The sequence below is a fragment of the Protobothrops mucrosquamatus genome, unplaced genomic scaffold, assembly GCF_001527695.2.
Source record: "Protobothrops mucrosquamatus isolate PMUCROS unplaced genomic scaffold, P.Mucros_1.0 scaffold67, whole genome shotgun sequence".
NCBI lineage: Eukaryota > Metazoa > Chordata > Lepidosauria > Squamata > Viperidae > Protobothrops > Protobothrops mucrosquamatus.
In genome coordinates, this window is record NW_015386445.1 from 540076 (window position 1) to 562528 (window position 22453).

The 22453-nt window shown below is 46.8% G+C and overlaps 1 protein-coding gene across 1 annotated transcript; it reads right to left on the reverse strand.

Moving 5' to 3' along the window:
• Nucleotides 1-4415: 4415 nt before the first annotated feature.
• GPI (glucose-6-phosphate isomerase) lies at nucleotides 4416-18900 on the reverse strand. Its single transcript, XM_015812089.1, has 18 exons — nucleotides 18755-18900; nucleotides 15956-16046; nucleotides 15289-15357; nucleotides 13569-13688; nucleotides 12807-12890; nucleotides 12589-12735; nucleotides 11807-11878; nucleotides 11618-11662; nucleotides 11342-11395; nucleotides 9949-10009; nucleotides 8733-8776; nucleotides 8250-8402; nucleotides 7831-7960; nucleotides 7329-7405; nucleotides 6344-6472; nucleotides 5784-5859; nucleotides 5621-5687; nucleotides 4416-4892 (listed from the first exon to the last, which is right to left on the reverse strand). Exons 1-18 carry the CDS (start codon nucleotides 18871-18873, stop codon nucleotides 4769-4771), a joined length of 1662 nt encoding a protein of 553 aa, XP_015667575.1. The 5' UTR covers nucleotides 18874-18900; the 3' UTR covers nucleotides 4416-4768.
• Nucleotides 18901-22453: the final 3553 nt, after the last annotated feature.

Below are 22453 nucleotides of genomic sequence, written 5' to 3' on the forward strand. Positions count from 1 at the left end.
ACCCAAGGCCAAGAGGAAGAGACCTGCTGGGAAAAGAGCTTTAGAAAGACAAAGCAGCCACCATTATTTGTTGCTTCTAAGATTGGAAAGGAAGGGGCACCTCTTCGGTTGGCTCTGTGTACAATTTGCCTAAGTAATTCTTTCCAGGATGCTGGTACTTGAAAAGTAGTGCACCTCGTGGATTGGATGGGGAAAGGGCACGGTGTCAGAGCTGTTGGGATGACTGACCATCCATTAACACTGGCTTGTTGCCATTTTTACTGTTGATTGTTTGAGCTCCCAGAAGAAAGATTAGCTTTCCAATAGGAAAGAGACCAAAAAGCTTCCATCGTGTTTTAGGTCTCCTCGCACCCTGACCTTGTGGTTTTCCTAATTTGAGAGGCACAGTGGTTGTTGCATGCGTCAAAAGAATGATGGCCAAAGTGAATGTGACTTAAAAGGAACAACTGACTAGAATGTAGGGGATACCTGTGGGTGTTCCATCTTGGCCTTTTGTTGGATTTCTCTGCAAAACGAGTGAATGAAAGGACGGAGAGCATTCCTGTTTTAGGGCTTGTCAGGCATGGTTCTTGGGTGCTCGGCAAGGATGTGAGGGTTTAGTGTTTCCAGGCAGAACACACAGCTAAGGGGAATGCTGCAGGCTCTCTAGGGAGACTGGTTACCTCATAGCTTTCTGGGATCCAACAGGCAACAACTGTCTGCAGAGGACCCTCGCTGAAAGCAGGGTTGGAGATGGGGGGGTGGGGTGGGGAAAGGGCATAAGCATTCCCAACCCGTAGTTTTTTCCTAGAATTCTCCTGCAGCAGAGATGTGAATGTGTCAGAATGGGAAAAATTATATACAGGTGGTATAAGTTTATTCATTAAATTTAATTCAGATTTGAATTCACTCAAATTAAGTTTCTGTCCCATCCATTTCTTTGGACCTGCCACCACTTATTTTTGAAAGGAATCTTCCCAGCATCCCGAAGTTCAGATGCAGCCTGGAGGCCCAGAACGATTTTGCTCAAAGAACAGCAGAAATGGGCAAGGCAGAAGCCCCATTGGTCGCCCTCTCTTCCTGCGTACAAGGAAAGTGGATCCTTGTGCTGGATGCACCAGGTGACTGCAGGCAAAGAAGCCGGCTCTCTCGTCAAGAAGGACCTTCCATACCTGTCAGACGTCACTTGGCACTTCTCAAAGTCACTGTTTTGAAACTGACTTTCGCTAATAAATTCAGCTTGGAGTGTCTGCAGGAAGGATCAAAAAGATCAAGATGGTGATTTCAGCTGCCTGGTTGTGGCCACCCCATTGTCATCAGCCTGGACATCCTGACTCCTGCAAATGGACAGTGCACCCATTCATTCCCTCTCTTTCAGCTAAAAGGATGGCAGTTCTGTGGCATGACTTGCAAAGATCCTACTTCTAGAGGTATTTTTGTTTTTTACAACTTGGTTATAACCCAGCTTTAAAGGCCAAGTTAATTATACTTGAATCCACAGCACTTGCATGATAATTTCCATGGCCTCTTGACCATCACAAAGCATTTTTAGGTAGCTCACAAAACAGTTGAACAGTTTTTTAAAATCTCAGGAAACAATAGTCTTTTTTCTAGGCGCTTGGATGTAAAGAAATTGGCTCAGATCTATAGCAGGGAAATGGCTAATTTGGAGCATAGAGGGTTTTTAAAAAAAAATTTTTAGCAAAAATTAAAACACATAAGAAATAATGTATTAAGAAGTCTTACACTTCTGTTTTGGCTAGACTTTTAAAGCACACTTCCAACTCTGGGAAAATCTGTGTTCCATATGGAAAACGTTTACTTTTTCTATTAAAAAATAAGCTATGTTGATTATTTGAGACAAGGAGGTGCCATTAATGTAATTAAAATTGACCACATCAGTTGAGGCTTCAGTTTCGGCCATGTTGTATTAATTCCTTATATACATTGACTTTAAAACAATTTCAGCTTGCTGCTTCTGATAAAACCACCTGGATTAACCCTTTGTAAAGCTGTTTGGTGCTCCAGCAACTTCAGTGAAAGTACACTTTGGGAATCAAATAGAAAAACACGGCTAAATCTGTTTAAAAACTAAAAAAGACCTCTTCTGGAAGAGCAGCAGGCTGCCTTCCCCCAGGCCACTCAGAGTCCTGTCAGGCGCAGCAGCAGCAGGGAGTCTCCCAGGTCTGCAGGGCTGAGAAGAGGGAAGAGCCAGGTGAGTCAGTGCAAAAGGAATGTGCATGGGAGCATGATGGGGCCCTTTGGAAGGAGCCCCCCTCCCCTTCCCATCAGATCAGCCCTTTTAAGGCTGTGCCAGATGGTTCTGTTTGCCTTTTCGTGTTTTGAAGTTTCCAGAAAGTCATCACTGTAATTCCCTTGATTTTGCTGCAAGGAACCCTTCCACCCACTCCCAAATGCCCATTTCCTCTTGCAGATGGATGGCTTTCTGCTTCCTTCTCCAAAGCACCTCCTCTCTCCTTCCTCTGCTGTGGAGTTTTATGGCACTGATTGTTTTCGTGTCAAACTTGTCCGTTCCTGCTACTGCCTTAATCTTCAGCAAATAGCATAACAGCTAAAATATGTACACAGGCTATTATTTTTCAAACATACCAGTCTATTTCATTTGTTTAAAATATTTCAGGGGATTACCTTTTACATACTTAAATGGATTTGTCAGCCTGGTAATTTTCTTCATAAACATTTTCTTGTTTTAAATTTTGTTTCTCCCCCACCCCCCACCCCGTTGCCGAAATCTGATCCAGCTGAGTTTTCTTTTTCCAATGCCTTTTTCCATATTAAAAATGTGGTTTTTAAGGAGAAAGCAGCTAGAAAGTGTCATACAGCAAAAAAAAAAATTTTTTTGCAAAAAATGTGAAACATGCTACCTCCCATCAATGGCGGCTGAACTGTGGACCCCCGAGGCCCTCAAGGGCTGGCCTGGCCCTGCTCCAGAGCCCCAGCCTGGTTGCTTTGCCCACCGGCCTCTCTCGCTGAAAGCGTGGGGAGGGCACTTCCCCACCAGCACCGCTAAGGGAACCTGCCCACCAGCCCTTCTCCTTCGCAGGAGGTCGTCCACCTGGTACCCAGGGACAAGGGGTGCCACACCAAGGGGCACCAGAGGGAGGGACCTGCAGAGGGAACCTGGGAGATCAGGGCCACCTCTGCATTTACTTCAGAGTTTGGGCTCCACAGGGATGAAGTACTTTTTAACATTTGTGCCAAAATATTTATGGGAGAGCTTCCTTCCTTCCTTTTCCTTTTCACTGATTCATATGCGCATGAGCGAGGAACCCGAGATAGATGCACTTATTGAAAAGAAAATAAATATTTGGAAGACCCATCCTGCCCCGTAACTTAAGGTTCCAAAGGAGAGGAAGAGATGGAGAAATAATTGTTTCAAAACAAGTGGGTGGATGTCTTATAATTTAGAAATTAAAAAATTGATGGGAGAGTTCCATTGAGTTAAACCAAAACTACAGAAGATATTTTTTTTCTTAGGCCCCAATAAACTCTTGTGATTCAACTAATGCCATAACTAGAGTATATAATTTGACTTAAATTAAGTTTGTTTCTTGAGAAATATTTGCATTTTCTTTAAAAGAATATAGGTTTTATTTCCAAGAACTTGGACCAATGTTATTTTTTCTTTTGTAGGAAATAAAAAATGGGCAATTTGTATATTATGTGTCTAGTTTACATCTGCAAACACATTAGGTTTAACCATATTTGTATATATCTTTCTAAGATGTCAGACTTTTAGTTCATAGACTTGTCAAAGTTTTTGTGTTACCACTGGTTTCCATGATTGTTGAAGAATAAATGTTGGGAAATGTAGATTTATTTATCTAAAAAAGCTACTTACTATTATCCTAAGTTATTTTAATATTAAAAGTCAGAATTTCATTTAACCTTAGATGTTATAATCTGCTTTTTTCAATAAAGACATTTTGTAGTTACCTCTTGATTTTATAGTGTAATCATTCTTTTTCGACAAAGTGGCTCTGTGGAAATTAAGAGATATGGAATTTGATGCTCCCAAACTGGACTGCAGACCATTAGATATTCTCAACTTTTCTCAAAGGGCAGAACCAGAGAAGAGAGAATGAAGGGGGGGGGATCATGGGGTCTAGAATCCCTCAACATGCCCCAACAAACCTCTGAATATTTGTGAATGTGTGTTACCTCAACTGACAGCAATTTTTTCCCCTTGGGATGACTTCTGATGTCAAAATGAACTTAGAAGGAGACACCCATCAAAGAGAACCAGAAGTGCTCAATATGGAGACCACCACTGATCCCTGGACTGGAAGTCTGAGGTAGCTTGAAGCCTTTTTTCTGAGGATGAAAAACCTAACTCTGCAGGTTCTCAGGATGCTTAACTCCCTCTGTACACTGACAAGACAAGGTACAGTCCAAATAAAGAACAGAAAGAGAAATGTGATGATTAATTCTGGTTTATTTCTGTGCAGGTAAGGCTGGGTCTTCACAAGACAACACGGAAAGGGTTTAACCATCCTCTACAGGCTGCTCCCGTCCACAGCAGGACCAGGCACAGGGACTGACACAAGAGGGATGCGGTGCTCTACACGTCACAGTTGCCATGAAACGGTCACTAATTCAAATTTCTAGATTTGTTTAAGGATTCCTTTGCAAACACGGCTTCCGGTACAATAAAGCTAACCATCAAGAACAACGAGGCCAGAACTGGTGAGAAGTCTGACCTGGGAAGCGGCTAACAAAGCAGCAGCTACAACACTGATCTGGCCATCGGGCCGGCAGCCTGTTGCGGTCAGGCTCGGTTCTTCTTGATGAAGGCGATCAGCCCGTTAGTTGAGGCATCGTGGGAGGTGACTGGTGCATCGGATGCCAGTTCAGGCTCAATTTTTTTTGCCAGTTGTTTTCCAAGCTCAACACTTAAGAAAGGAAAAGAGGGGGAAAATTCAGGCTTTGGAGTGAAAGCTTTAAAACAAGCACCAAATTCCTATTCTCACTGTCCCCAATTGTTCCGAAATCCCTTTGTAATATAGCAGGAGAGGGCAGCTGGCTGAAAGAGTGGCCTGATGTCAAAACCACACTAAAACGTATTTTGTCTGTAGTGGGAATCCAAACACTGTGCCTTGTAATAGACAATTTAGGGCTTGGCACGCTGTCACAAACATTTACAGCACGAAAACCAAGTCCATGACTACGCAAACATTAAATGGTAAAATGTTACCAAACTAACTTCTCAAATGTTGAGAAAAGATTTGAATCCGAGCCTTATAAGTTGACCGGGTCATTCAATATGCTAAACCCTGAACTCAAGAGAAAATGTACCAAAAAGAGGTTTTATGGCTATGACTTTTGTGTTGCAGTGAAGGCCCATTTGGTCTCCAGTTAAGGCCCTGTGAAATGGGCCCAGATTTTATTCTTTTTCTCCAAACTAGTCAGCCCAAATTCATTCTGCCTTGTTAGGAACGCAATACATTAATCGATTTTAGGACTGTTCATTGCCCAGAATCACTTGTTTGAGATGGGCAGCCAAACAAATTGAACTGACTAAGTAAGGAAGTTCTAACTCCCAGGAAAGCCATGATAACATCTTAGGGGGGGGGGGGGGGAACCGCCAGTATTAATAATTGATATATGGTAGGACACTTACCCCCACTGGTCATAGCTATTAATATCCCATACAATTCCTTGAACAAAGATCTTGTGTTCGTACATGGCTGGAAAGAGATTGTTTTCAACAAAAGCAGTATTAATAATAAGTCTTTTGAGACAATATACTTAAGAAACAAAAATATTGAAGAGGAAAAACTTACCAATTAAGGCTCCAAGAATGAATGGAGTAAGCTTAGTAAAGACAATGGAATTGGTTGGGCGATTTCCTTCAAAGACCTTTCAAGAAACAGAGATTATCTGCTAGCTATAAAATATTAACAGTTCTCTGTTCCATCCCCAAAACACCAGATCCTAAAAAAGTCCTGAAGTCAAGAAAGTTTAGTATTGGCTTCATGGACATAAACCGCGTTCCTAGGCATTCCCATACAGAGAAGCTTGTGGTTGCAACCTCTTTGGAACAGACAGCCACGACTCCTTGCGTCCTTCTAAAGCAAGCTTGAGCATGACACAGCTTGCAAAACTCAGGCTGTGTTGTCTATCCAGGTGGACTGGAGTGCTCGTCCTCTGAACAAACCGAAAGCTCCTAATTAGCAGCAGCAGGCTAAATCGACCGATGGCACTCCTGAAGCCCAGGTCTTGATCCCTCACCCGTTGAGACCATCCAACCCATCATTCATTGATCAAATCAGTGAACAAAAGGAAGGGACGGTAAGTGGGCTTCCACTGAGATCTGGAGGAAACCTGGACTCGCTCCAAGTACCTTATGTGGAAGCAGCTTCTCCAGAGCCTCCCCACTCAGTCCAGCAGCCTGTAACTCCTGGCGGGCCTCCTCTGTCGTCTTCCCTTTCATTAAGGCCTCTGTTTGAGCGAGAAAGTTGGCTAGAAGAATCTAGCAGGAAAAGCCAGAAGTTAGAATGGCAAGTTGGGCAGCCGGCCAGGACAAACGGCTTCTCTTCTGCTGAAGAGCAGCTACCGGTTTGGTAGCCACATCACCACCTGAACACCGTGGAGGAGAAAAGATGCCCACTGGGCACGCCAGGGCAACAAGGCAAATGCCAAAAGGCCAAGCCTAGATCTGTCCTGACCAAGTCCAGCTTAAGGAAATTAGAAGAGCATCGAATTTAACATGCAACTCCCTACGCTGAGCTGTCGTATACTTTTCCCTGAAAACAGGAGAAATAAGACTCATTAGAAAAGATAAATTTAAATATGGCAGAAGTACAGAGATTTGTATCTTTTCTTTTGCTACGCCACCACTGTTTGATGGGACTGAGGAGCACTGTTCTTCTGTGGCAAAAGACATTTTCACATGGGATATTCTGGCTTTAATTTCTCAACCTTTCATCTTTCTCTGGCTAAAATTCTAGAATGCCAGTACAGACGGAGGGGGACCCAAGAAATCACATTTACGATCTGACACAACTTGAGGTGACTTCATGAAGGCTCTTGGGTCACAATAGGGTCTTTACTCCATGGATCCACGTCCTGCCTTGCTTTGCCTTCCCAGCAGCCAGACTCTTCCAAGTCTGCAACTTGAGATGGGTCCATTAAGCTCCACAAATCGGTCACCCAGACCCTTTCTCAACATTTGGCATCATTTCCAGAAGACGACTCATTAACTGTCTCTTTGAACTTATTTAGGGCAGGAAGGTTGCTCGTTCAAAACAAGATGGGAACCGGACGGAGCTTAGCACAAGGTTAGAGGAAGGTGAGGAGAGGGGAAAGTGGGTTTCAAGCCATTTTACCTTGTGATGCAGGCCATTTCTGATTGGATTCTGGGTCTGGACTGGAATCAGAAAGTCACACGGGATCATGCGAGTACCTGCAAAAAAGATGGAGGAAAAAGTCATTTTATAATAGCAGGGACATGGAACTACTGCCGGGCTACGGGTCACCTTATCCCCTCCCTGGTCACGGTCAGGCTGTCTGCTGGTGAGGCCAGCTGAATCTCAACAAGATCTGGAGACCAGAGTCTGATCCCACCATGGTTGATGATTGCTGTACAAAGAACATCACACAACTAGATTGGCCACCAAGAATTTTGCAGACAAGTTCTGTGCAGTTAAAACATACAGCTTTGTATTTTAAATGTTAGTCTGTAGTCACTCAATGGTCCCACAAACTAACATCTGACACTGAGGAACTCGCATCAAAGTGGGTGCTTTTCTACAGCAGCTCCAGACAGACTGGAGTCCAACCTCCTTTAATTGGCTAAGTTGGCTAAAAGCCCCACCCCTTTTTCTATACCTTGATGAATCAGCTGATAGAAGGCATGTTGCCCATTGGTTCCAGGTTCGCCCCACACGATTGGTCCAGTATTATAGTTCACACGGACGCCCTTCCTGGTGATGTACTTCCCATTCGATTCCATATCCCCCTAATCAAGAACGGCAGAACATTTCACCAGGCTTACTTAGGCCTTTGCTCCTCTCGTGAAAGGTTAGGAAAGCTGGGATACGGCCGAATTCTGGCCAGAGATGGCGCAAATGCACTGAAAGCGTGTGAGGAGAGTCAGATATTGCCCGGGAACACATGCATCCCATCAATGTATGCACCAACAAGACAAACGAGATTGCACCCCAAGCTCAGGACCACCCTCAAGGAAGCACAGCCCCCACCCCAGGTGAGGACCCCTTCTCCTGGAGAACAAAAACAAGCCATCTCACCTGCTGAAAGTAAGCAGCAAAACGGTGCATGTACTGGTCGTACGGCAGGAGCGCATGGGTTTCTGTACCGTAACAGTTGACGTACCAGATCCCCAACATTGCCAGCAGCACGGGGACATTCTTCTCCAGGGGAGCTGAGCGGAAGTGATTGTCCTTTTAGGCGACAGCATAAGAACAAAACTGGATTAACAGGACAAGGTGGACCCCTACAAGACCCAGTACAAAACTCTAACGGAATACAGAGATTTTTAGGGCTTCCCAATTCCCAATGCTAGGGAAAGCATTTCATTTTTTTTGAAAGCTAAGGCTATGTTAGCCAGAGGGAATTCTAACCTAGGCCTAAGAGCTCAGAATCCTGTCCTGCAAGGGTTAGGGCATCACTGGCAGCAATTTGCTATAACTTGAGGGCTGCATGTAGACCACAGTCAACCATTTCCCCCAGTCCCAGAGGAGAGCAGCTGCTGGGAAGATTCAAGGACTTACCATCCAGTGGGCTCCAGCAAGCAGTTTCTCAAAATTGTCAAAACCTAAATAAAACAGTTGCATTATTAAGAATAGAATATATATTTCAAGAATGCAGGTTTTAAAGTCCAAGGCCTAATCCTATGTTCTGCTGCCCAAGTAGCTCTCAAGAGGTTTTGGAGTAAATATTCTTGTGGCTGAAAGATCCTCCCTCTGCCTGACCAGACTCTTTGTCCACCTCCCTGCAGACCATCTGCCCAACCAGGCAGGAACCTGCTGTAGGGATCGCAGGCCTGGATATCTTGAATGTCCAGCTTTGCTCTTGCCAAGCTGCGCTTGCATTGGTCAAATTAAAAGCCTTTCACTATCTCTATCACTACTCGCTTCTCACAACACTGTCCCTGTCCATAACAATAAATCCAAGGTATTTCGAAGTCACCTTTATCTGTTTTCTCAAAATTATATTTTTATACTAAATGTTATTCTGTCTCAATTGAAGGATAAGAACCTTGTGTGAGAAGGAAAGTAGGGAAGCTTCCTGTATCTGGCTGGAGATATAACGAAAGGCCAAAGGTAAAGAAGAAACGGCACCCTCTGAACTGCTCCAGGAAGCAGGTGGAGCAGCCCTGCTGGCTCTTAGTCTACTCCGAGGTCCTTCTGCACACCAGCCGGAAGCCCAAGGGAGGAAGGCGGTAAGTCAACCTTACACAATAGTTTGTCAATAGAGCTAGGAAGACCTTCCAATAACCCATCACCACCAAGATTTGCTGGACTACAACTCTCACCAAGCTAAATCAGCACAAGAGTTAACTCTGCATTGGGTTCACTGCCTTAAATCCAACAGTTCCACTCATGAAGAAGAAAATGTCTTCAGCGATCCAGCGATACAAAAATTAAGCTCAATTAATGGAAAATTAACTGGCAACCCATTTTTTCCTTCGTGCCATTATTCTGCTGAACACCTAATTCTCACAGAGCTGTCTAACCTCTGTGTGCATTTTCCCATGTGATTGGCGACAAATTCCTTGTGTTTCTAATCACACTTGTCCAAATAAAGTATTCAGTTAATCATGGAAGCACAAAAGATTGATAGAATACTACAACCTTCTCAGATGTTTTAAAAGAATTTCTTTCCTTGGGAGACACCCGTTTAAGAAAGGTCCAATCAGTTATTAAGCTAAACTAACTTTAATCACCCTCCATGGAACGTTCAGTTCACAGGGAAGCAGATACGTACCAATATGCAGAGCAATGGAGAGGCCGATGGCTGACCAGAGCGAGTAACGTCCACCAACCCACTGCGAAGAGAAGGGGTGGAAGGAGAAACAGAGAGTACATTCATCCATGGCATCGGAATGAAAATGGGAGCTTGGGGGGGGGGGGGGCAAAGTCTAGAAGAGCCCTCTGCATCATGCATGAAGAAGCACCCTGTGGCCACCCTTCCTGCTGCTGTCACCAAAAGAGAGCCAGCTCTGCCCTCTCCTGGCGATGGGGAATTCTGCCAATGTCATTCAAATCTGCAGAAGTGCTTGTCCAAATGATGGATGGCCAGATGGGGAAGGGCAGAGGCTACGCTGAGGAGCTTGGGCAGGAGTTCACCCTACCACTGATCAGCGGCAGCCCCCAATTCCATTCCCTCTGGCAGAATACTTCTGAATCCCCAAGGGAACGGAGAAGGGGGGCATTTTTGGCACCCCAGCTCAGCCACATTCTATACATGAGAAGAAGAAAGTCAGGTGGGATACTTGATATGTTACTAAGATTAACCAGCAGGAAAATAAGCACTGCAACTGTCAAATGCTTCCTGCCTTCCTCCAAAAGGAAGATTACTCAGGGCGAACTTCCCAGGGGCTTGCACATGGGACAGTCAAGGTGTCCAATTTAAACGATTAGCCCTACAATGAAGAGTGCGCTTCTGCCACATATCCCCAGAGCTTTACTGCCGAAGCCATTGGGCTCCAATCCCTTCCAAGACTTGGGAAATTCAGGGTTGAGGTCTCCAACAAGATGTGACCTTTAGTGGCTCAAGCGACAAGCTTTCACAGGCAAATGTCATGGCTTATAATAGCATCTTTGGATTGACTTGAGAGCAATTAAAGCTCTTTTTACCCAGCAGCAGCTTAAGCCAAAATGGGGGCAACAACCTCCTAGCCTGACCCCTGATGAGCCCCTGGCAGGACAGCTGAGGAGCAGGAGGCTCCAGGCGGCTCCAACTGCAACTGCAGTTGCCCTGCCCTGGCACGGCTGCTGCCAGGGCAAATCCCGTCAGCCCAGTCCCTCTTGGCCCTTCTGCCCCTCATCCCTTGCTGCTCCTGCAACAGAGGCCACAGCCCAGGAGATGGGGAGGCTGGCCAAAGTCTGAGACTGAGTTCTTGGAGCGCTGCTGCCAGAGGACAGGATCCATTGGGAGGAAGCTGATTTCATTCCAAAATGATTTGAGTAGATCTGCGAGGCAGATCTTCTGACACCAGTATTTCAACAGAATCCTGCTATTTCAGGACCTGTGCTTAGTACAAGGACGCCACTGCATGCTTCTGGAGGGGGCAAAACATACGCTATGAAAGGATGCTGGAGAGGAGAGGGAAACACTGTCCAAATAACAAAGGTGACCCTGCACAGATTTTACTTACATCCCAGAACTCAAACATGTTTGCAGTGTCAATTCCAAAGTCTCTGACTTTAGGCTGAAATATCAAGAGAAGAGAGAGAAAGCAGATATGGAGGTCTGTAAGGCTGCATTGCCCATCTCCCTCTCAGGACAGGCTCCCGGCAATATTTGGGCCTTTTTAGTCAAGCTTCACACTTTAATTTGATCTATCAATGGGGACTTAGGATTGTCAACCCCAAATGTCTTATTAGTGAAATACTGACTTGAACTACAGATTTTTAAAATGTGATGTACTCACCCCGTTGGTAGAGAGGGCAGCAAAGTGCTTGGCCACAGCAGAGGGCTTCAAATAAACAAAACAAACCAATTAGAGCAACATTACAAGTTCTTAAACATAACTTTTACTAGAAATTTAAAAATTAAATAATAATAATAATAATGAAATAAAGCATAAAATAATAAAATAAAATAATAAACCTCTACTTACATCTTTAGCAGCTTGAAGGAACCATTCTTTAGCAGTCTCAGCATTCGTGATTGTTTCTTGAGTGGTAAATGTCTAGGAACCAAGAGAGAAGACAGAGTAAAAAAAAAACCGGCCAGGTCATCCACGGGGGGAGGGGGGGGGGGGGCTGAGGCGGGCTCAGTGGCAGGGGGAAGCTTCCTCCAAATGGCACCTCTGCAGCCCCTCGTGTTTCTTGGGACAGAACCGGCTGTGCAGAGCTGCAGAGACCAAGGTTTAAAATCTTGGTAACCTGACCGGTTGCAGAGGGAGAACAGGGAACAGCTTAGTTTTTAATCTTAGGTTAGCACTAACAGATGAAGCATCTTTGTGAACGGGCCAAGTAAGTTTCTTTTTAAGCACTTCATCACGAAGGCCTATAAAGAAGACAACCCAGACTCTCTATAGAAAGAAAAGCTAAATTCTGTGTTCTGCATAAATCATAACCCTCATGCACAGGATGATCTTGCATTTTCAGTATTTGGTTCAAAAGACCACAAAAAATGTCTGTTTAAGGACTGAGCTGGCAACACTGGAAAATAAAACAGGAAGCAAGCCAATTGTTAATGCCACCTTAATCTTTGTATGTATGAAAAAACGAATGCTTAAGACTCACCTACACTTTGAATCTTTTTCAGCACATGAATGACCCTGAGCTGCTGCAGCAGGACTCACCTTCCAGGTTGCCAAGAAATGCAGAGACTGCCTTACCTCTACTACAGGCGAAAGAATGGGGGAAAGGGCCCCTTCCCCAGAGCAGGACATACCTTGGAGGCAATGATGAAGAGCACGGTCTCAGGGTTCAGCTCCGCCAGAGTTTTGGCCATGTGAGTGCCATCAATGTTGGACACAAACCAAACACGAGGGCCTCCCTTGGAATAAGGCTTCAGTGCTTCAGTCACCATGAGGGGCCCCTGCAGGAAGAGGACAAGCCGTGAACATTGCTATCCTCCTGTACAGGCAGAGGCTGCAGAGACTCACTCACCAAGTCAGAGCCTCCAATGCCAATGTTGACCACATCCGTGATGGCTTTTCCAGTATAGCCTTTCCAGTCACCGCTACGGACTTTCTGTAAGAAAGAAGACAAGAGCCCTTTCAGAAAGCCCCACGCTTTGCTTCTTGGGCAGAGGGAGGGCCATCGGGTGCAGCCTTCTTTTTGAAGGTTTGGAAGCCTGCCAAAGCAGGGCTGGGCTCTTAGAGTGGCCTCATGGAGAAGGCCTGGCATGGCCAGCAGCTGCCTTGCAGAGGGCCACGGTGGGCAAGGCTTGTCAGCAGCAGGACCAAATGAACGGCGAAGGTTGGGTCCGGGGCAGGGGGGGCACCTGGGCTGGGCTTCACTGGAGCTTTCTGGGCATTTGGTGCTTCCCTGCCTTTCTGCTGTGCTGCTGGGCCAAGCTGAGGTAGCTGAGGCGGCTTCTTTCCCTGGTCTTGTGCTCAGGCCACCCTGCAGCAGGCACAAACCTGTGTGTGGCCTTCACTGAGCCTCCAAGGCCTCTGCCACCTGGGACTCCATCTGCTTAACCATCAATTCTCGCTTAGTGATGGCAGCGGGGATTGTGGTCATTAAGCAAAGTGGCCACATGACATCTCCCTTAACCATTTCACCTAGTGACCGAAACTCCAGTCCCAATTGTGGCCATAAGTCAAGGAGTGCCTGTCTATGTAACACAGGTGTATGTTATCGCAGAATGCTACCGGTATACGTCATAGAGATGGTCCTCAGTTAATGACGGGCGATGCTTTATACCTGACAGAAATTCTTCATCTTCTCCAAAACTTGGTTTACTTCCGGAACAACATCTTTGCCTTCAACGAAGATTGGAGCATTTGAGCGATTCCGGAGAGCAACGTGGAGCACAGCTCGGTTCTGCACCAGGAAGTGAGGAGAGGAGAGCGAAAGGAAGTTCAGAGCTACCCAAAGCATTTTACTAAGATTCTGCTAACATAATAATTCTCTCACCTCAATGAGATCAGACCTGTAGGCAGCTTGTCCTTAGCAGCCAGCCAGCAATTTTTACTTTCACCAGCAAGCCATTAATTATCTGAGCCTAATGGGGAGCGTATCCCATCATCTGCACATTTTGGTCCACAGAGCTGGAGGCTCCCCGTTGGAAGAAGTCTAGGTTGCTGGAGATCCTTCAGAAACTATTTAAATATTGGTTTTACTTTTGTGTAGGCCTTACGCAACCAAGCAACAAACCTAACCTGAGAGTTCTAGAAGAGGAACCTCGGCTGATGCCTCTGCCACAACCGAGGAACTTGCTTTGCTCATGCAATTCCTCTGAGATGTATTTTAAGCTACCCTACGCCCTCCCAAAGGGCACCGGGTAATTTGGCTTTGCAGAAGCAAAGTGTTTTGCAACAAGTGCGCAAGACATTTCATATTCATCTTTTCAGGACTTCTAACTATCAAAACTGTTAATACAGCTGAGGGCCGCATCGGCTTTTTGGGGGGCTGCAGCACACGGCTGGTTCAAATTTAAGAGGGAGTTCCCCTAGGACTCCACGATCCCTCTCACAGTTACTGCTATTGAGCCAAGTACCACTTACTCTGTATCTATGCATTTGGTTTTGCTTGCCTAAAAATCTTACTTTTCTCACCGTTGAACTGCATTTTGTTGGCTAGGACCCAACACCGTCAAGATCCTTCTGGATCTTGAGCCTATCTTCTAAAGTGTTGGCTATTCCCCTCAGCTTGGCGTTCTGAATTGGAGAACACCCTCTTAACAAAGGAGCAGCTGCCTCTTGACCTGATCCCTTATCCTACTAGTACTCCTTCCAAACTGGAGTGGAAGAAAAAGGAGGAGATATTATAGCACCTGAATGTCATGGGGAGGCTTGTCTCCAGACCCAGCTTTTAGAGGCTCACGGGATATTCACAACAGGGCAGTTCTTTCCATCTCCCCTGCCTCCAATAGGCACAGCAGGCTGCAGGCTGCCTTGTGTAGCCAGGTACCACATTGTCCCTGGGCCTGCTTGTGTGCACGCATGCGCTATGTCTTCTCTGGGTCAGAAGGAAAGGGGCTTGGAACAAAGCCAGGGCAGGACATTTTCTGTGCAGCGGCTGGATGCATCTGGCCTATTTCCAAACACCTCCTTATTTTTGCCAGCTCTCCCCTTCCCCAAATTTGGCCTATGCCGTTCCGTTTGAGGAGAGCTATCTTTCACTTTTTCACACATTTGTATTTATATCTTGAGCCTTGGGTAAAAATATCCAGCGATGCTAGACGCCCGTTTCCTCCTCCCCCCACCAGGAGATCATATCTCAAGATATCCACCCAGCCCTCTCAGATTATTTTTCTGCACTACTTAAGAATCCAAAATTGTTCCAATCCAGTTGCTTAGAGCTATTATGGACTGATAAAAGCAACCAAATTATGGCACACCCTTCTAGCCTGAAGCCATTCAAAGGTTACTATTTCACAAGCATGAAGAACCTTCAGATCAAGGATAAAATCAGCTCATACCTCAGTGAAGTTGATTTTTTCTCCAGTGAACATTTGCTCTCTAGCTTTTTCAACACCTCTTGATTTGGCCTGAAAGTCAAAGGAGCTATTTAATGTAGGAAATAATTGGTTTTTCAAATCCTCCAGCATAAATCAGATAAATAGCTGATCCACTTTCCATACATAGCCAACTATCTCTAGGTAGCTGAACTGACCTTTTGTCTAGGAGCTCAAGGGAGTCCTGTCTCATTGACTCCCATAAAAACATCCTTGTCAAATGGGGCTAGGCTGAAAAACTGGCCCAAAGTCACCCCATGAGTTTCCACGATGGAGTGTGGGCTGGAACCTGGGTATCACCATTGCTGGTCATCAGGAAGGTGCTACGTTAACGCCAGAGTCCTTTTCTGCTTATTTTCTTTAAGTTAGGATTGGGCATATCACAGACTCCTAGTCAAAAGGAGGGCACTGAACTGCTCATGGCAGAAGACTGAGGGAAACCAACCAATCCTTGCACATGTCCAGGAAATGTAAAAGTAAAACATCTCTTAGGAAAGTCATGTCAAACCCACAAAATGCCTCCTATGTTCTGGGCAAGTTGGTTAGTGGAGGCAAGTTGGTATATCTAGGGCTTTATAAAGAGGAGCAGCTCAAGCCCAACATGACAGAACCTAGAAATAAATTAAATTACCAGTTCCAGCAGCAACTTCATAACTTCTTCTGTAACAAGATTCTTTGAATAGTCCACCAAGATGTCCCCATGCTCTGTCTTCAGGGTGACACTGCAAGAGAGCAAGCAACTCCATTACATAAACGAACATCCCACCACTTACCTTGTCTGAAATAGGAAGGTATGTAATGAAGGGAAATCCTAACAATCCTCTAATCCAACTAGGAGCATAAGAGGCAGCAGACAAATGATAGCAAATAAGTACATTTTGTTGTTGTACAAATTATTTTTAAGCAAGCCAGCTTTTCAGGGAATATGCCCACGCGTCAGTCCATAGGAAAAGAAGAGCCAACATTAGGAATTAACTAACTCCTCAACAGTTCCTTTTCTCAAATCAAGAGGTACCTCTAAAACATCCCTGAAGGGAAACATGGGTGAAGTCATCATTCCAAATTTCCAAAGGGCAAGGAAGGCTCTTACACCAGGGCAGAACAATTACAACACTGGGGCAAGACATAAATACAGAAAACAGCTGACTTTCAGGTGAGCTCAGGAGAATACGAATAACGAAGTCTACTTGCAAATACTTTAATGCATCCATGCCCTGGAAGAGTAGGAGAGATGTGGGGTCCTTGGTGCTCTCTAAACCAAAGAAGGGGCATTAGAAAATGCTTTATTTATACCTCACCAAGACATTTGTACCTCTACTCAAGGAGTCAAAGCACTTCATGAAAACATTCAGTTAAACCATCAAAGATATATTTCATTGAGAACACGAGAATCCAGATTTTCTGGGTGGGCGGACATTTTCTGTGTGCATGTGTGCCTTCAGGTCATGTTGATTGCCTGCAGTTTTCTGCCACAAGGGTTTCAAAGTGCTTTGTCCTTGCTGGCTTCTTCTGACAGTTTTCAAGGTCACCCAGCTGGCTTGGAGCCTAAGTTGGGACGAGAACTTCCGGGTTTCTAGCCTGGTGCCTTAACACTACACCAAACTGACCCTTTGGATAGATAAGGCAGAAGAACTCTCTCCACAGGCAGAAAACACTTTGAAGAAGTGAAATAGCTACTTCCCGATTCTCTTAAAATTTTGAAAGTCATTTTGGAACTTGGGTAACAGAAGATCACCACTGCCGGGAAACTCTAGCGAAAACCAGCAAATGAGAGCTGAATCTCTTGCCCAACTTTCCATGAACTGCCCCAAAAATGTGCATTTGGTCCTCCAATCCCCAGAACCTCCAACATACAACTGCTGGGTTGAGGTGAGAAACTCATGAAAATTGTAGCAGGAGTCCTTGCAACACGCCACAAATATTCAAACCCCCCCCCCCCAGCCACTGAAAGAACACACTACTGGCAGTTCCTCTATCTGCATGACACCAACACCCAGGGAAATCTCTGTGCCCTTCACACCTAAAAGGGCCAATGCGCTTTCAAAGGAGGAAGTTAAGCTCAAGTGGGAAGCTCACCCACCAAGGGAAGAATCAGAGTAATTGCACCAAAACCACAACTTGCAAAAATGGCATCCCAGCACTAATGCAACCTGTCAGGACACAGGTTTTAAGTAAATAAAAAGTGGTGGTCTATATATGGTCCTTTTCTTCAAATTAAACAATTTTGAAGGAGGTTCATGGTCCTCAGTTAATAAGTGTCAGGATTTCTTAAATGGACATTTAAGAAAAAGAATATCCCTTAAATATTTCCCACTCATTATCTGCAAATGTACTACTTGTCAATTTTAAAAATCCATAGAAACCAATTTTTTTTCTTAGAAATATTTGCTCACATTCCTGGTTCTTTGCGTTTTGCATCACAGAAACCCCCAAAGCCCAGTCTTCCATACACCGCCTCTCCCCAACGCTCCTAAAGTTCAGTAAAAAGGTTAACATTTCAGGAAGAATGCAAAATCGGTTTTTTTCAAGAAGCAATAAGACTATTATGCCTTCTGCTGCAAATTTCATTACCACAGAAACAGGAATACAAAAGTATTACTCTGGGCGTTATTATGCTATTTGAGATTCTCTATTAAATAATCAAAGCTCGGAGCTGTTTCGAGTCCAAGGAGAGAATTCATCAGGTTTCGACATAGCAAAGGGCGAAGCACCTTCACACAATTTATGAATGCTGATTGGCAAACAGTCCAATTCTTTGAAATGTGTTGGGTTTATGCAATACACAAATGTCACACACACACACACACACACACACACACCCGATCAGGATTGACATTAATCGAGTTGAACAGACTAAGCTAATGCAGCTACGGGGCCTTTCGTTATCCTGCTTGAAAAGGAGCTTGTGCAAATCCAACCACACCTGCAACACAACCCTGCGGGACAAAGTAAATACGGGCAGATACACATACTTCTGTGCATGAATGTGTGGGGGAAACCCACACCTGTTAGCAATTGCTGATTCACAACCCGAATGTATGATTTCCAAAGAGGCAACAGGCGGAAGTGGCGGAGCAGAAGCCCTAGACGGCCGCGCTTCTCGAGCTGCGCCTCTGCCCGCTGAAGAGCAGGTCCAGGCGTGACCTCCAAATCTCCCGAGCCCCTTCCAGGAAAAAGCCCCCCCTCCAAGCCCCCCTCCGGGTAGAAGCCGCCGCCATCGCCGCCTCCCCCCCCCCCCTTTGAAAGACCGGGAGCTGCCCGGCCCGGCCGGCTTCCGCGACTCCGGTCAGGCCGCACGGAGAGGGCGCCGTCCGGGTCCTCGAAGCTTCCCCGCGAGGCAGCCGGGCGCGGCCTTGGTCAGCCGGGGGGGAGGGGGGGCTCCCGATTGCGGGGAGGGGGGGCGGGGGATGGATGGCCGGCCGGGGCCCACCTGAACTTGGGGAAGCGCTCGGGGTCGGCCTCGAACAGCTTCCGCAGCACCAGCTGCCCGGCGTGGGCCCGCTGCCATTCGGCCAGCCGCTGGAAGCAGGGATCGGCGGAGAGCGCCATGCTGCGGAGGGGAGCGCGGGAGGAGGAGGAGGATGTGCGGGGCGCGCGGGCGCTTTTGGCGGAGATCGGGAGCCCCGCCCACGCCCCGCCTCTCAGGGGGCGGCGCTGGCGCTGCTGCTAATGCGCGGGGAGGGGGAGGGGGAGGAGGAGGAGGAGGGGCGCGGTGGAGGGAGCCGCCCCTGGCCTGGCCTGGCCCCGCCCCCCCGGAGGCCTCTGCGCCTCTCCTCCTCCCGTCGGAACAAGCGCGCCCGCCTCGGCTTCGCGCGTCGTGTGGATCCCGGCTGCGCTTACTCGATTAGAGCTGAATGAGAAGCAGAGCTCGCGAGTTTCACTTGACTGACATGGGGCGCCATCCGGCCGAAGGAGAAGCCGGCTCGGCGGCCTTTCAAACCTCCCTCAGCCGACTTGGGAGGGAAAGGGACACGGGATCCCGGCGCCCAGAAGCTTCCCGTCTCCGGGCGAGACCTTTGCAAACCGACGGGACCCTCCGAGGCGGTGCCTGAAGTCCTGCGGGATCGCAGCGCCCGGAACGTTCCGCTCTCGGTGCAAGCCGAGCGGGTGCTGGAAGCGAAATCCTCGGAGGAGAGGAGCCAGACAGGCCTTCGCCGGGTAAGTGACCCGGCGCAGCGGGGCGGGAGGGGGGAACGGGCAGGGCGAATGCTGCGCTGCCTCTGCGGTCCTTCCTGAGCGTGAACGGCCGCCGTGGTGCTGCAACAGTCATAATTTCGGGATTGGGGGTTCACCAAGTGAACTGTCGTAACTTGGGGATCACCTGTATCCGTGTGAAGGATTGAATTGGTTTATAATACTGCACTTGATATCGACAGCAGATGGCAATACAGAGTAGTATTCAGGCTCTCCCGCTTTTAGGAGTTTGTACAAGTTGCTTTTTCTCTCTGCTTCACCTCAGACTGATCTGCCTAAAACAGTTTATGGGTAATGTAAATCCACTGATAAAAGGTGTAATTCTATGTCCTTCACAACCTTTAGCCCTTTGGTGGTTCAAAATAACAAGACAGCCTAGTCTAAATCACTATATTTGAACCTAAAACTCATTACCAAACATTATAAAAGGATTGTTATTCACATTTCCAACATAACTTTGAAGTGCCTTTACACACACTGCATATTTTTGGGGGTTCATATACTAATGGTTCATCATTTTATATAAATTCTCTTTCAGATTGGGGGTGTGTGGTGGCACAGAGGCTTAATGATTCTGGACCTGCCAGCCAGAAATGGTCTGCCTTCTGGAGGTTGAAGCCCGGCTCTGTGAGACGGAGTGAGTTCCTGTCATTCGATCACTAGTTTCTGCCCACCCAGCAGTTCGAAAACATGCAATATTGTGAGTAGACAAATGGGTACCACTTTGGTGGGAAGAACCTAGCTGCGTTCGTGTGTGTGCTGGACTTGGCGAGACCTGAGGCATCGTGACACGAGGTGAAGCGAGGCGAGACTGGCGGAGGAGCCTGAAAGAGCCAGCAACCTGAGCGCCACGAGTCAGCTGGTGTAAAGCTAGTTTGCTCACTGCGGAGCATTGAGGATAGGCGTGTAAGCACTGAACAGAATGAACCAGCAATTTAGGCTGTCAGGACTGCATTGTGTATCTAGCACAGGGGTCCCCAACCCCCGGTCCTTGGATCAGCACCAGGCTTTTTTTTTTTTCTAGTTTTGACTTTCTGTGTCCTTAATAGTCATTGGACATTTATTTGAGCCTCATTTGACACTCTGTAGTTGCAGTCATACTATCTGTTTCATATTACCTTTATCTCTTATTTTGCAAAATACACCAATTGCCTGTGTGCTTTTAACATTAAACAACATTCGTATGAAAATCCAGTCTATTGATCCATTTAATTCCAGTATTTTCAAAATCGCTTTTTGCCAAAAACTAATATTTTCAAATACTTTTATCAGTTTAAACTTTTTTACATCAAATCCTTGTTGACTTGCAATATAATTCTTGCACCTTCCTTCTGTAACATGTTTCACGAATCTCCACAGGGCGTGTTCCAAAAAGTCAAGATGGGGCTCTGATGCTGCAGTAGAAGCTCCACCCGTTATCCCGTGCACTGCACTCTCACAGCCAAGAGCCTGACTTTTCTGACCATACCCTGTGACCCCCCCCTGACCTGGTTTGTTCAGGGATGGTGAGGCTAAAAGTAATTAATTGGTGGCAACCAGGATAATCCAGGGAGAGGGCAGGAAGAAAGACATTTGCTTCCTTCACAGATGGCTCAGGAATAGTTTTGCTTGAACAGAGAAGGATGTACCAGCTCCCTGGTACCTGCAGCTTTTCTCCAGAGTTCAATAGCTGCACCTGAAGCAGGACCAATTAATTATGTTCCATCACGTTGTTATCCACTCCTAGCAACTGCATAGATCTTGTCCCTAACCTGTTCTTTCAATTCTCCTGTGCTGCACTCATCCCCAATGTAGCAGAGTCCCTCCACCTTGCTGCTGCCTTTCTCTCTCCTCCTCTCTTTCCCAGCATGAGAGCGTCTCCAGAGACTTAGGTCAGCACACAATGTGTCCAAGAGCGTGGTCACTTGCGTCTCAAAGGACCATAGAGACCTAAAGTACAGTACAGGCAGTCCTCGACACATGACCACAATTGAGCCCAAAATTTCTGTTCCTAAGCGAGACATTTGTTAAGTGAGTTTTGCCCCATTTTCCGACTGTTCTTGCAATACTCGTTAAGTGAATCACTGTAGTTGTTGGTAATATGGTTGTTAAGTGAACCTGGTTTCCCCATTGACTTTGCTGGTCAGGAGGTTTTAAATGAGGATCACATGACCCCAAGACACGGCAACTGCCATAAATCTCAGTTGATTTTGATCACGTGACCATGGGGGGTACTGCAAGAGTCTTGTGAAAAATGGCCATAAGTCACTTTTTTTCAATGCCATTGTAACTTCAAACGGTCACTAAAAGAACTGTTGTAAGTTGAGACTACCCGCACCGTGCAAAAGTTTTAGGCAGTTGTGCAAAAATGCTCTAAATTAAGAAAGCTTTCAGAAATATAAGTGTTTAGTTTATTTTTATCAGTTAACAAAATGGAAAGTAAACGAACAGAAGAGAAATCCAAATCAAATCAATATTTGGGGTGACCTCTCAGTCAACGGGAATCTCTCGGTGTCGGAGAATAAACAAGACCACAGCACTTGGGAGTTACAGCCGTCAGAATAGCAAAGCGGGCTTCCAATCCGTACGAAGCGCGTCTCGGGGGCTCTCCCCTTCCCGGCGGACCCTCCTCGGCTTGGAAGGAGGCGACGCCCCTGAGCCGAGACAGCCGGGCGGCCCTGGAGGACGTCGGCCATAGCCGAAGGGAATCGGGCTGCCTGCCGGCGTCACGCCAACCGAGACCGGCGGGGCTCCCGAAGGCGCCGCTTGGCGGAAAGAGCCGCTCCGGGCGCTCAACCGTTTCCGGCCCCGCCCCCCGCCGCCTGTCAGTCCAGGAGAAGCCCCGCCCCCCGCAGACCCCTCCCCTCGGCGTCCGGCTGAGAGCCGCCGCCGCCGCCGCCGCTCCTTCGTTTCCGGGCCGCCGCCGCCGCCGCCCAACCGCCCGCCGCTCCGGAGC